At 35.2% G+C, this 15880-nt stretch overlaps 1 protein-coding gene and 1 long non-coding RNA gene across 4 annotated transcripts; one reads left to right on the top strand and one right to left on the bottom strand.

Annotated features, from left to right (window-relative positions):
- Positions 1–6510: 6510 nt before the first annotated feature.
- LOC103445382 (probable glutathione S-transferase) lies at positions 6511–8167 on the top strand. The gene is made up of 2 exons (XM_008384380.4): positions 6511–6944; positions 7577–8167. The coding sequence occupies exons 1-2, from the start codon at positions 6630–6632 to the stop codon at positions 7919–7921; spliced, it is 660 nt and encodes a 219-aa protein (XP_008382602.1). The 5' UTR covers positions 6511–6629; the 3' UTR covers positions 7922–8167.
- A 2460-nt stretch (positions 8168–10627) lies between these two features.
- On the bottom strand, positions 10628–14337 carry LOC103445381 (uncharacterized). Of its 3 annotated transcripts, XR_011572265.1 has the most exons (9): positions 13769–13911; positions 13583–13607; positions 13327–13439; positions 12569–12664; positions 12381–12453; positions 12199–12295; positions 11973–12038; positions 11820–11846; positions 10628–10869 (listed from the first exon to the last, which is right to left on the bottom strand). It is a non-coding gene; the product is annotated as an uncharacterized lncRNA (long non-coding RNA). The 3 variants fall into 3 exon arrangements; XR_011572266.1 differs by lacking the exons at positions 13583–13607; positions 13769–13911 and adding an exon at positions 14204–14337; XR_011572264.1 differs by lacking the exon at positions 13583–13607 and having other exon boundaries at positions 13769–13995.
- Positions 14338–15880: the final 1543 nt, after the last annotated feature.

Genomic DNA, 15880 nt, shown 5'->3' with positions numbered 1-15880 from the left:
GCGCCATGCTAATACAAGGATCATACACAATTTCTTTCGCACCATATAGTCTATATCTCTCTTTCCTATTTGCTGAAAAGAACCACACTAATCCAATTTTTTTTCTCTCTACAATTACCCTCTAATGAGTTTTTAGTGAATGAATGAACAAACCTAGGACCGCCAGAAGATTGAAAGGTCAGTTAAATGTTCAATTCCAGCGAACGATTAAATCTTGAATAAAACCCGTACTATTGAGTTGAGTGGGGCGTAACATTGTAGTCAAACCCACCCTTCTTAATTTTCCTTTAAACCCTTATGCTAGCTTTTCCAACCACTAATTAACTACATACTACAAGTAGGATGAGAAAACAAAATTTACAAGAGTCATAAATTGTTGGTTATCAGGAATTAGGTTTTGCAGACCTATACCATAGAAATATAGACTGATCCAATGGAGAATTAATATGCATTTGTCAAATTTCCTTGCATATATGCAGGACCATATCAGCCGGCTCATAGGATCCTCTTGAATTCTGCATTATTTACTTATTTTATATCTTGTGTTATACAATTCAACAATATTTAACCAATTAGTACTGATCTCACATCTTGATATAACATGCAAAATTATTTATTTACCAAAATAAATAAATAAAAATCATGCAAAATAATTGCCTCCTGCCAGTTGGTTAATTAGTGTAAATGGTTCATACCACTAAGTCAAATTCCTGGTTGCTTGTGTTTGCCATGGCTACTAGCAGGAGGTTTCCTTCCCATCTTGAAAAGTGCAATCCCCTCAGCAGAAAATTGACAGAGTTAATAACAACTTATATTGAATGGTTCCATACTTAATTGCACCGAGCCTTTTTGCGATAGAACTCTCTTTTCTCCAACATCCTACAATTAGAAACAATGATATATGGGATAATAGAAGAGAAATTAAATATAGAGTAGAGACTTGATAAATTTTGGGATTACGTCAAAGTGGTGAATTTTCTTTACAGAAAAAAGATAATGCTTCTAAACCACATCGTAATACAACTGATCGAGCTGGAGTAGATGGTAGTAAAAATAAAGATCATTGCTGATAAAATCTTTATTTTCTCAAGCAATCCGAGTGCGAATGCAGATCACTCGAATAGTATGTACTGTGTAGTAGTATATGGGAGGACATGCAGAGTCCAAGCACCCTTTCATGAAGATGATGAACTGAGCCTATAATTCCACACAATCTGCAAATTCTCATAATAATGGCCAGTGTCAGTTCTCCAAAAATTCAGATTAACACTTGATTTAATCGTGATCTTATGTAATATTTTATTCTAGTAACAATGAAAAAACAAAAACTTCTAGGGTTGGATGCTTTAATTGTAACATGAGGAAGAAAACAAGTTATATATACATTCCAGCCCCAATGATCATACGTTCTCCTACTTCATTTGATATACTATGTGATGAGGTAGTTTTAAGCAATGTTTTAAAAATCGGCCTAGGCGGCGCCTAGGTGCTAGGCATCGTTGTGCCAATGCGATTCGGTCCAAATCGTTAGGCAAAATCGGGGACCTGTAAGTCACCCGCCTAGGCGCTCCTAGATGGCCTAGGCAGTCTAGGTGGCCGTCTAGGCGGCGGTTTAGGAGGAGGAGTGAAGGGATTTTGGGAAGAAAGTTCAAATAAAACCCAGAATTGAAAACACTATCGCCGTTTCAACTCCCTCTCTATGCACCACGACCTCCTCTCTCTCGCCGTCGTGACTCCCTTTCTCTCTACACTCCATCGAAGAAGGGGAATTATAGAGCAAAATAGAAGAAGAGGAAACGGAAAAGAAAAAGAAGATGAGTAATCAGAGGAGAAGAAGAATAAAAAGGAAAAAAATCCAAAGTCATAATGCTTTTCGCTTTCCAAGGAAGATGATGAAGGGAAAAACCAAAAAAATAATGTTATGTGCTCTCCAATGCGCAAAATGGCACACCGTTTTGAGAATCCTACCTAATGTGAGAAGGGTGGGGTGAAGGGGAGGGGTCACACCTCACACGTCAATTTTTATAAAATAGGGACACACCTCATCAAGCTGAGTTTTGTTTTTTTTTTTTTTTTTTTTTTTTAACAAAACAAGCCTTGTGATTTGGAATACTACTATTACAAGGACGTGGTCGTTGTATATCGGGAGATATGCGGTGATCAACCATGAGCACCGTAGTAGGGCGTAAACTTGTCTTAAAGACAAAGTGTCCAACACCTGTCTCGACCGTATTTTTTAGGTTTTTCTAATCCATTATATCAAGTTCATTTAACATTGGTTATTCATGTGCATGCATGATTGTGATATATAATTTCATGAATTATTTCTTGATTTTCTATGTGATTTATTATAGTAATTAGACCCAATTTTTCCAACAATCTTAAGACAAGTTTTATGGTTTGATTGCTATGTTTGTTTGAGAATTAAATGATTCGTGATATAATAATGCTTGGTCCTAGAGGCATAATTTCTTCTTGTTTAATTTTGTGAGAGAATGGTATGGTATCTAATCTTTGCATAAAACTATGATTTTGTTTCCATATAGTCATGTTAAATTTATTTGGTTTGGTTGCTACATTAATTGGTGCATGATTCGGCTGTAGACACAAAAAAAAAAATTCCAATCACATATTATTTCGAAGAACATGACAATTATGTGTTAATTCTTGTGTTTGCTATATTTGTTTGTTGAACTCAAATCTATATGTTCATATTAAATTGGACATGTCTTTTCTCACTTGGTGCATGGCGGCACGATCGTTTCCTTCCATTTTCAGTATATCCAATTATGAGTTACAAAATGCAAACTTTAAAAATTTGATCGTTTTATTGTGATTAAATTTGTGTTTTGTATTAGAATCTTATCAACTGGAAATCTGGGTATTAAAATCCAGTGCATTCTTCTATACGAGTCACACCATTTGATAACGGGATCTTGATTAGAAGTGGAGGGATGAACAAATTCTGGTTCAAGAATGGATGAACCATTTTGACACAGCAGAATTGGTTTGCGGAATCTGGAAATATCAAATTTTCCAGATAAAAGAGTTTGGCATTTCAATCAAAGACCAAAGATTGCCTAAGGGGATGCAATTATTAGACTTGCATACGTCAAAGTCTGAGTAACTCTTAATGAAGAGTTGTGACTCAAAACACAAGTGGCTGGAAATTGCATCTTTTTGTCAAAGCCCAAATTGTTTTAATCCGAACAAATGCGCGAAAGACTCATCCCTCTTTCCAAAAATGCTGGAAAGGTATCATGACTTACTGGTCATTAAAAGGTTGTAAGATATATTCTGAAATTACAACAACAAGACATTAGGATCACGAATAAATCAAATCAATATAAAATAGAGATTAACTAATTATATTAAACTTATCTGTAGAATATGGAAGACATTGCAGATTTATAGGTTGTCTTCTACTTCCAGTACTTCAATAATATCTCTCTGCTATATGAATAGGGTTCAGCGTATATGAGAGATTAAGCGTATGGAAGCAGAGACTTAACTATAGTATTTATATCATTAGGGTTTAATCACAGCCAGCCTATTATTGGTTGTGAAAGTCAAACCCTATCACTTAAGTGTTTAAGTCCCACCATGATACTATATCTTTGTAGTGAAATCCATCAGATTTCTTTAGGTCAATTGCAAAGGATAAGACTCCATTATCAGATTACTTAAGTTGTTAACAACTCAATAAACAAGTGGCCTACAACATAAGTAATCCAATACATCATTCATTGTCATTCACAACCTTACAAAGGTCTCTTATCAGACTGTAACAAGTCGGTTACAGAGATGGTGTGGTTATGAACATGATCTTTTATTTTTTTTCCAGACCGAAGAGATCGATGATGCTGTTTGAGTGGCATCGATTAGTTAGCTTTGTTGTATATGTGAAAAACCACTGCATGCATGGCAATTGCAGATATCTTTTCTTTACTGTAAAAGTGGAGATGTAAATGGTGGTGCGTCTTGGACTGCAGAAAATAAGATGCAGTCAGTTCTCATGAATAAGTTGGAAGTTTCTGGGCATTTCATGGAATGGTATTTTTATTACCATTTTTTATACGCGTTATTTTTACCCTTGACTTGCGTTATTACTATGTTTGTTTTCTGTGAGAGAATTTTTTATTTTTTTTGGCATGCATGTTTGTGCTCTATGTGAGCGATTACAATCTTTCAAATGGGAAGATGGGTCTCTTGGAAAGTTTCTGGAAAACATGAATGGAGCATATTCTCGTTCATGGAGAAACCTATGGTGAAGAGATACTTCACCGGACATGTCTTTGTTCAATTTCTTACCTTCATCATGTATGTCCCATGCCTTGAAGCCAAGTGGGCAATACGCAGATCATGGCAGTTTCTCTTGAAGGCATGTCAGTTGCCATTAAGGATATGACTACCTGTATAGTGTGAAATAAAGCATTTACACTAGAGAGAGAACTATATACCTTCTTCCATGTTAGTCATGGTGAAAGTTTGCACATGTGTTATAAAGAAAGTTGTGGTCTTTAGTCAAGGAGTGAAGTCCTAACTGTGAAATCTCGGTAACTTTAAAGGCTAAAGGCAAGAAGTGCCAAAAGTGCTTCTCTAGAAAGCCCTTGTGAGGCTTGAAAGCCTAGAAGTGAAGATATGAAGAGTAATTGATAGCATTAAAAAGCAACCACAATGTGAGCGAATTGTGGGGGAGTGACATAGTTATTTTTGGACTATATGTCAACTTAGGTAGAATGAACAAGTAATTTGCTTCTAGAAAGAGATAAAGATTATCTCTTGCGGTATTTTAAGGTATTGAAAGGTTATAAACTTTTCGATAAATACCTTAAACGTGGGGGAGTTTACCTAGGCATACGCAAATTACTTAGTAAGTCCCCATATATGTTTGGAAGACTTAACATTGAAAAACAACTACTCTCGAATGAAATAATTTCCATGTATGGATATAAAGTTTGTGATGGCCATATAGTATGAGTAGTCAACTTAGTGGTACCAATTTTTTAAAGGTTTTACTAGAGAGTAAGTTGTATCATCAAGGGGAATGAGTTAAAAGCCTACGTCTTTAAGAATTGCCATAATGGCAAACCTAGCTGACTAGAGATCCCAAGATCTAGGTTCAAAGGGACAACCGAATTGTGGATGATTCAATGGGAGCACTGCAGAGATAATCTCCTACCCATGTCCTACGATGAAATAGTGTTATCTGCATCGTATTTAGGATAAGCTTTGTTTTTAATGATTCCTATACTTGAAAATAACAAGTGGGGTATTGCAAGATACTCTTAATGGGAAGTCACCTATCTTGAGTGAGGAATGGGACCATTCCTGCGAGAATTTTTTGAATGGCTTAGTTCTCTAAAAGCACTCATGAGAAACCAAGAATTGTTCAGGGCCAAAATGAACACAACCGAGCAACCACGGGGTGTCTAGAAGGGTATTGTGTGATTACTATTGTCTTGGTTTACACAAACGGCTAAGTAGTTCAAAACATCGCGTTCACTGATTAGCCAAGTAAATCCGGTAGTAATTCACTATGGAAGGTTCAAAGCCAAAAGCCACCTATCCCGATGCGGTATTTTCCTACTGAATTCTCTCTCTAGTGTCTGCATTGTCATCTGAATGGTATTGAGTCAATTTCCATTCATGTGGGGGATTGTTGGAAAATTTAATAATAATATTATTATAATAAATTTATTAATTGAATGGAAATTAGAAGTAGAGCCTTCTGGTAAAAAGATGTGTCTACTCAAATGAAGAGTTGCAACTGATTTTCTAGGTTTTTCTAATCCATTATATCATGTTCATTTAACATTGGTTACTAATGTGCATGCATGATTGTGATATATAATTTCATGAATTATTTCTTGACTTTCTATGTGATTTATTATAGCAATTAGATCCAATTTTTCCAACATTATCAATAGAAAGTAAACCTCTAGAATTATCTTTAAAAGAATGAACTCCTTTTCAAAGATGTGGTCTCAAAATATGCATGCATGGTTAGGGATGGCAATGGTTCGGTTTGAGGACGGAAATGTTATACCATCCTCATAACCATGAAAATTAATCATATCCATAACTGCAAATTAACCATCGGAGATTATCCATAACAATACCCAATGAGTAACAAATTCCCCATCAGTTAATGATTATATTCATCTTCGTCGAAACCAAAAATATATTCGTTCAATCGACACATTATAATATAATAGATACTAATTTTGTCTTTATAATATAATAGATACATTGGTGTTTAATTTTTCTCATAAAATGCTACTTTTGTAATTCTCAAGGTAATAAGTTCGGTGCATATACATACATACATACATACATACATACATATATATATATTGTATAATACTATATTTATTATATATATCTAACTTCCAACAAGGAAAGTAATGGCACCTTCGGGAAGTAGCTAGGTGGAAGCAGTTTCACGTCACACCCTCCCAAAATCCGCCACATCCTTATTAGCCACATGCAACATCAAACACGTATGTGTGTGTGTGTGTGTACATATATATCCTCTTCTGCAAGTGTGAATATCTATCTGGAATATTTTAGCATCAGGCTAAACACTATAGCCTACAGCTAGAAGTAGTTTTGTGCGTGTGTCAAAAATGGCGGATGAGGTTGTTCTTCTGGACTTCTGGGCAAGCATGTTTGGCATGAGGGCCAGAGTAGCGCTGGCGGAGAAGGGCATCGAGTATGAGTACAGAGAGGAGGACTTGAGGAACAAGAGCCAGCTGCTTCTGCAGATGAACCCGGTTCACAAGAAGATCCCGGTTCTCATTCACAACGGTAAGCCAGTCTGTGAGTCACTCATCATTGTGCAGTATATTGATGAAGTTTGGAGTGATAAAGCTCCTTTGCTTCCCTCTGAGCCTTACCAGAGAGCTTGCTCTAGGTTCTGGGCTGATTTCATTGACAAGAAGGTAATTTAACTTGTCTAAGTTGTCTCTTACTCTAATTAATTGTTTGCCTTTTAGTTTCATGTTAGGATGTGATTTGGGGTTTTCATGAATTTCATCGCAAAATTAATATATATGCGGTAGAGCCCACATTCTTTTCTTTTGGATGATTAGTTAGATGAGGGACAACCTTCAAGTCTGTATCCTTAGCATAAACAAGAGTTTTACATGAGGATCAAAATATAAGTTTTGATAGGCTATGTGTAGGTGAGGATTTCTAAGTCACGAGTTGAAGTCAAATTATAAAGGAAAATATCACAAAGTGTGGGATAAGAGGGACTAGGAGTAGGAAATGTATCATATAAGCATTTCAAAGGCATAAGAGATACAAGAGAGCTAGTCCGTCCTTGAAAAGTGTCTTTTGTCACTTTCAAATCTCTCTTACATGCATACCTTTGTAATTTCATGAACGGCTTTTGTAATCTCTGCTATATATTTTTTGTGATCCATTTCTTACTACTCGAGTTCAATCATTGGAACTTACAAAACCCTACCCAAATATAGCCGCAGGAAATAGAAATAGAAGTCAAAATTTAATTAATCCCATTGAACTCGCTATAGCAATGATCTGATGCAATCTTGTCTTAAAATTGCAGCTATATGATGCTGGGAGGAAGATATGGTCCACAAAGGGAGAGGAACAAGAGGCAGCTAAAAAGGACTTCATCGAAATCCTGAAGCAGCTGGAGGGACAGCTGGGAGGCAAGCCATATTTTGAGGGTGAGAAATTTGGGTTCTTGGACATTGCTCTCATCACGTTCTACAGCTGGTTCCATGCATATGAGACCTGTGGAAACTTCAGCATCGAGGCCGAGTGTCCCAAGCTCATTGCATGGGCCAAGCGGTGCAAGCAGAGGGAGAGTGTTTCCAAATCCCTTGCTGACGAAAAGAAGGTGTATGAGTTCGTTCTTAGCATTAAGAAGATGCTTGGTGTGGAATAGAGGGGGAGATATCGATAGGCTGCTAGCTAGAATGTCGAAGTCCTAGAGTGAAGTCTCAAGCTGTGTCCAGTTTAATTCGTCTAATTTCTTTCCTTTATGTATCTTGTTTTAGTTTCTAGTGAGATATTATGGTGAGAAACTTTGATGCGTCTTTCGAATCTTGTGTGAGAAAGAGTCTAGATGTATGAGTCCAAGGGTGGAAATCAATATTTGGTGCAGGTCCACTAACAACCTTTTTGGACATGATCTGGTATGGTGCATTATAAAGTTGGGGACTCAAATGCTCCTCCATTGTCATTGGAGGAAAAAAATAATTGACCTCATACATATAAATGAATAATTAAAAATAGTGAGAGTCAAATGTGAGTCTCTCTAGGTCAATTTCTGAGTCCATTATCATAAATTGAGGACTCAAATTTGAGTCCATTATCATTTGTGAAGACTCGATCATCAAATTGCAAGAATAATAGCCACAGTAACAGCAATTACTATCAGTATTTCAGTAACAAATTGGTCAGTAAAAGTAGTCAAGTTTGAAACGAACGAATTGGTTGTGGGGGTAAAGGTGAAAATTCATTGAAGTTTGTATAAATAGGTAGTGCAGCAGCAGCAGTTTTGGAAGAGATGTGATTTTGTGAGGGATTTTTCTGTGAATTTGAATGTATATGAATCGGAGTTAAGCCATAAAGATTTATATTTTAATTTCCAAAAACAAAAATGAAGATTTTTTTGTCGAGTCAGTAAACTCAATTCATGAATCTTTATGGAAACTTATCTTGTATATCTGTATTGTTTTTCACTTACTTTGAGAGTTGCGCAACAGATAACCGTCCATACCGCACGTAAGTCGTATAATTAATGTTGATGTGTGTCTATTAGTCTTATGGTGTGTCAACTCATTGTATTTATTACTCACGCACCATCCAGATGTCGTGATTATAGTATATTATCGCATATTTAAGCTTAATCAAATTGGCTAGAGCAATGCACTCTTTCCTTTACGCCCGAATTCAACTTCCCTCCGCATAATTTTGATGAACTAGTGACCAAATATTTATAGGCGCACCATGCTAATGCAAGTACCATACACCATTTCTTTTGCACCCTATAGTCTCTTTCCTATTTGCTAGAAGAACCACTCTAATCCAGTTTTTTTTACCCTACAATTGGCCTGTAATGAGTTTTTAAATTAATGAAAGAAAAATCTGATAGCAGCCCGTATGCAAAGAGTCCATTTTTCAAAGTATTTTGAGAGAATAAAAACCGGTTTTGCAGCCGGCCGTTCGTTTTTAGAAAAAAAAAATTAGTTTTTGATCATTGGTTTTTCCTGCATTAAGTAAAACTCAATTATAAAAATGTGCTTTGTAACTTTCATAATTGATTGCTCTTCAAAAATTATTTCATCATACATAAATTCTACATTATTAAGTTAGTATTCTGCAAAGTTTGAGAATATAGTGATTGACGGACGCATTAGTATTGTGCCACTCCCACTCAAGGATTGGAGAGATCGAGTAGCAAAAGTGTAGAGACAAAATTGTTTTCTTGTTGTGAGTCTAGTAAGATGAGTTTTGTAAATCTTTTGAATTCATTTGTCTTAGTACTGTTTGTCTTGGCTTAGGAGCCTAAAGATTTTTTTCAGGATTTTACCTCGTTAAATCCTACATCTTGTGTGCACATTTTATTTATCTTTTTAATTGCATATGTGTAAAATAGTTTGGTATGTGATGTGCATGTGGAAGTTAAATTGAAAATTGAACTTGAACTGGACTTTGAACTGGACTTTTAATTTGTCACTACGATCATCCTAGAACTTCCAGTCATAAATTGTTGGTTATCAGGAATTAGGTTTTGCAGACCTGTACCATCGACATCTAGACTGATCCAATGGTGAATTGATATGCATTTGTAAAATTTCCTTGCTGGATCATATGATCCTCTTGTATTCTGCATTATTTACTTATTTTCTATCTTATGTTCAAGGTTTTAAAATACGCTAGGCGCTAATTGGACGGCGGTTTAGAATCTAACGCCTAAGTGAATTTAAGTAAATCTATCATATTTCGTGTAAATAAACGTCTGTTTATATTTAAAATATAATTTCATCATAAACTACAAAATAAAATAACATATATATTATGAGGTATTGGAACATAATGAAAACATAGAGAACAAGCATATAATATGTGTTCATTTAAGTATTCAATAAGTCTCTTATAATTTATTGAAAAAAAAATAAAATACAAATGAAAATTATCTATTTTCTGTGTAAACAAGTAGCAACCTAAGCTGGTGTCTAGACGGGTTTGGACGGACTAGGCGGGCACCTAAACAAGTCTAGACGCCTTTTTTTTTTTTCTTAAACATCTAAGCATTAATCGGGACGATGACCAGCCGCCTAACGCCTAAGCAGGTCCTAGGCGGGGATTTTTAGAACAGTGCTTGTGTTATACAATTCAACAATATTTAACCAACTAGTACTGATCTCACATCTTGAGATAACATGCAAAATTATTCATTTACCAAAAAATAAAATAAAAATCATGCAGAGTTTTGCCTCCTGCCAGTTGATTAATTAGTGTAAATGGTTCATACCCACCACCAAGTCAAATTCCTGGTTGCTTGTGTTAATTTAGCATGGCTACTAGCAGAAGGTTTCCTTCCCATGTTGAAGAGTGCAATCCCCTTGGCAGAAACTTGACAGAGTTAATAACAAGTTGCTCTTTGATGGAAATTAGAAGGTAAATGTCGTTTGGTTATGCAGTTCATCACTTTTAATCAAAATATTTGGGGCATTATAGCATCAGGAAATGATAATGTTATTGGTGCGTTTAGAATGATAATATTAATGAGAAACACTAAGAGACTCGAATACTGCCATTTGAACAACTCTTTTTTCCTTGTTTTGTTGAAGGAGCATTGCTCAAGCCTATTAGCTTCAGCAGCACCTGCACCACCAAAGAGAAGTTGAGAAATTACACGCACAAAAAATGCATGCATGTCCCCCGTTCCGTTTTTAGATTATACTAGTAAATATGCCCGACATTTCTACTTAAATACACCAACCTTAACTACATGAATAAGACAAATTTAACCTGAAAAAAATTCAACATAATCATGAACTAACAAAAGGGATAGATGAGTGAACGGTGTCGGTAAGATAAGCAGCTTGACTTTTATATACATTCAACCGAGCTAATTACAAAAAGATGTGGTTGCAAAAAAAAATGCTCTGTTTCCCTAAGCAACATGCATTTTACACATATATTACCCTTGAAGTTAAGATGGCAAAATATATGCCATGCAGGCCAGCCACCTGTATTAGCAGTTAAACAAAAAAACATAAAAAGTGTTTCGTTGTTGTTTCAGCAGCTAAGCAACTAAGTAGAAGAATGTTTGTTCAAGTTGATGCAATGGGAGTTCTCCTTATGCATCAACACCAAGCAAAATTAACTGGGTTAGTATGTGGATATGCAACCCAAAATTAACACTAATAAAAATAGCACTTGAATCAAATGCATAAGCAAAAGCAGATGTTAAACATGAGAAAAATTACATGGAAAAGAAAACAATGTTAAATATCCTTGGTGCTCCATTTATAATTATTCTTTATTTCTATATATTTAAACTACCAATTATCAGCACAAATATTTCATTTCCTTGCAACTACCACAACTACATATAAAACATACTTGATAGAGCATGTAATTGCTTTAACTACGTCTTTATTAAAAAATTCATTGGGTGGGAAATGCAGAGTGTTGAAATGGAAACATGAAGACCGAATATAGGAGTGTGAATTAAGTGTGCCGTATGCTATATCAATGTCAACATTTCATTTTTACTTAAAATAGCCCCAAAGATTATATAATAATACAGAACTCACCAAACCACTTACCCTAACAAAAAAATGCTGAGAATAAACCTGTGTCAATATGTAGCCAAAGGGAGACATAAATTACAAATCAACGGTGACTAAAAACAAAATCTCAGAGACCAAACATGCACAAACATGCACGCAAAAGAAAAAAAAAATGTTGGAAAAACTGACCTTTAATTGTGATTCTCACAAAAACAGCGAGGTTGATTGAACCTATAGATCATGCGCAACCCTCTCCTAAAACCAAACCAAACCAAACGCAAGATAAGCTAAATAACAAATGACTTCATTCAATAAATTTACAAAATTAACTCCAAATCACTAAATTAGCCTTTTGAATTCAGAGAACTCATTAGGAAACCCAACATTTTTTTAGAATATGATTAAGCATTCTCACCTGTCATTTTCAATGTGAATTTCACACTTGGTTTCGACTCTTGCATTGTCAACCACTTTTGTTCCATATCTCGTATTCCAGTAACTGGTCCCAACATCTTGCAATTTAATAAAAGATCATTGTAAGATTGTAGAGATGCATAGAACAGATAAAGCTAATGACAGAGAGCTAAGCTACTTCACCTCTTCCATAAGTCCACGTCTCCACCTAAGCCTAAACATCCCGACATTGCCCCGATAGGTGTGTCATCCTGATCTGCAAGATTTACAAAGAAGAAGCAGAGAAATTGATGCATAACCACAGATTAAAAAATTGCAGACAGAATAAAAGGAACAAATTGAAAATACTAAAAAGAAAACAGCCAACTGACCTTAGAAACCTTTACTTGTGCTTCTCTTTTACATGCTCCTTCTGCATAAACTGCTATAGTGCTTGTTTTTCCTTTCCGATTTAGAAATCTGCAATTCTGCTATAGAAAATGAGAGAATTGAATTACACATATTTTAGAATGACATTCCACCCCTCCTGCCAAAATCCTTTTAGAATGATATTCCTACCCATTTGCAAAACAAATTACAAAAAAATCATAAGAGTATCTTCATTCAGAAAACCTCACTTCTAAACATGTCATGTCCAAAATTCTCCCATTTTCAACATGTACGTTTCAAGAAGAGACATACACTGGCACACATACAATGAAAATCATATGAAAAAAAAAAAAGAGCCAGGAAATCACATAAAAGTATCAATCTTTGAAATTTTATTTTCCTTTCCCCCAATTATCACAGCCACCAAACAAAGGGTAAGTCTACAAATGTCAATTTTCATGCCATAAATTTGTGATACATTACAATCTAAAATCACACACATACATCATACATACACATACATCAGATGAAAGGAAGCAAATATTATCAACAAACGCGATGGAATTCGTTTCCTGGGAAAGGTTTGGCCCGGTGATGTGTACTATCCAGACTTCGCACATCCAGAAAGTGAAAAATATTTTCAACAAACGCGATGGAATTCCTTTCCTGGGAAAGGTTTGGCCCGGTGATGTGTACTATCCAGACTTTGCACATCCAGAAAGTGAAAAATATTTTCAACAAACGCGATGGAATTCCTTACCTTCGAGTTGTTAGAAGCTCTGATGGGTGTTTCTTTTCATCCAGCCCTCAAAACAGAACCCACAATTGTAATATAATATCCAATCATAGGTGAAGAATCAAATTAACCCAGTCCTGTGTATAGAAAAATTGAACAAATTTAGACATTTATATGTATGTATATTCCAGTAAAAAAGATTGAAATGCACTGAACCCTAAATTGCAAAACTACGTCAGACTGATTGAAGAAGAGAAACAGAGAGGTAGACGGAGAAAACCCTAGAAACAGAACCCTCTCGCAACCTAATACAAAATCAAGCCAACAAATTCCATTTCAATTTTGACAAAAGAAATCGAAGAAGAATAATGAAAAACTAAACGAATTACAGAGGAACTGATGGGTTTATGCATCAGCAACGTGAACTGAAGATGAGAATTAGAAGGGGAAGAAAAAAACGACATACCTTCCCGACGCCACCTCAACCCCTCACGTTGTCCCCATCACCTCGATCCGATCGAATCATAGACGCTCGGCCCCATCGAAACGAAGCACAGCCTCTCTCCCCCCTTGAAATCTGAAATCCCTAACCCCATGCTTTTCTCTGACTGTACCCCCTTTCCCACTCATGAAATCGAGGATCCCCTCTCCTCCCTCAGACCCGGCTTCTCTGCCCTCCCGCTTCTCTGCCCTCTCGTCCCTTATTTTGTACGTTCACGACGTTAACCTTTTATATTTATTTTTTTATAAAAATAATAAGACAAAAAGCAATAATCCTCTTTCTTTGTCGCTCTGTCTCCCCTCTCCCACTATCTCTCTATATCGTATAAATGTTGAGAAATATTCATGCAAATCGGTCCTAAACAATAAACATAGGCTCCATCTTTCATCAATACCTTACCTTAGCCGATTTGCCATCACTTTCAACCGCAATCTGTTGTGGTATATCGAAAGGATGTGTAGAGCTCTGGTGTTCCCATCGGCACGGTTGTTCGCACCACCTCCTTCTCTTGGTCTGCCTTTGTTGGCAATGTCGCAAATGGGGATCCCACTAGCTTCCTTCGTTTTTTCTACCTGGTGGCTGCATTCGGAGAGGTTTTCTTTGATGGATGATGGCATCTTCCTTCCTTCAACCTCTGAGGCGTCGGTTGGTCGAATCTATGGATATTATATTACAATTTTTTTTTAAATATTGAAATGTGGAAAAAGAAAAGAAAAAAATTAATAAAAAAAGAAAAAGAAAAGTGTGTCTCTGTCTCCTACCCTTTTTAAGCAATGACTCAGTGAATAAAATTTTTTGCACACTTTGCTCTATTTTTATTAAAAAATTAACCTTTAATATTGTGATCAGGGCCGGTCCATAGATTTTTGAGGCTCGGGGCGACGTCAAAAAAAGTGCTCTAACTTCATGTAAGAAAATTATTTATTTTCACACATAAGACATCGATAAAATTATACTTAGAAAAACACTTCAAATTCAATAATTTAGAAACACAGAAAGACTAATTTATTTTGTATTGAGAGAGGGAAACAAAAAAACTTCGGGCTTACAAGTAGATAGATGATGAGTTTTGTTTTCCATCTGAACTTTGAATGTGTTTTTGAATAAATTGTGAGGTGTTTTTTTTTTCTTATTTACTAACCTTATCAATATGGTACTAAAAATAATGATGTTCTCGAGTCTTTAATTGATATGTATTATTAATGAATGGGCACTAAATTAAACATTTTGATGACACGTCTTATAATTTGGAAATTTGGTCTACATATTACTCTTTGTTGAAGATTAGACTTGAATGAAAACAAATATTTAAAAATAACAACCCACATAGCTAATAGATAGTAACTAAAAATAAATTAACAATCAAACAAAAATTTTAAAAAATTGAAAAGAATAAACATGCACATAGCATTTCAAACTTAGAACCTCTTGTTAATTTTAAACAATAAAAATCATTGTTTCTAATTAAATTTCTTGATCATTTAAACAAATTTTATAAATTTATACTCTTATAAAAAGAAATTTGTAAAAAATGGAGAGTAAATAAGCACACATGGTGTTTTGAACCCAAGACCTTCTCATTATTTTCAAATGACAAACCACCATTTCTAGTTAAATTTCTATGTCTTTGAACCAAATTTTATAAATTTATACTCTTATAAAAACATATATAAATATACCGTCCTAATAATTTTGGTGCCCCTAATTTTTTTGGGCCCCGGACGGTCGCCCTGCTTGCACTGGGCCTGGGGCGGCCCTGATTGTGACCCTAATTATTTAAGGGATGTGCTATCCACACATCATTTGTTAATTTCCGTCATTTGATATTCTTTAATTCATCTGATTCGACTGTCGAAAATTAAAAGGATGTGAGAGAAGTAAAAATGATGTGTGGATATCACACCCCTTATTCAAATCTTGAATCTACCACTATTGACTAACAATAACTCATCGCATATTTCAAACATTATTTATTTAAATAGTGTTGCTTGTTACTATCACATAAAGTTGATGGTTGAAAAAAAAAAAAACTAATGAAAATAGTTTGAAAATTTTAACTTTTAACGAAAATGACAA

Source organism: Malus domestica, chromosome 10, assembly GCF_042453785.1.
Source record: "Malus domestica chromosome 10, GDT2T_hap1".
NCBI lineage: Eukaryota > Viridiplantae > Streptophyta > Magnoliopsida > Rosales > Rosaceae > Malus > Malus domestica.
Note: the sequence above shows the minus strand (reverse complement) of the source record. Positions and strands in the feature narration are given on the sequence as shown.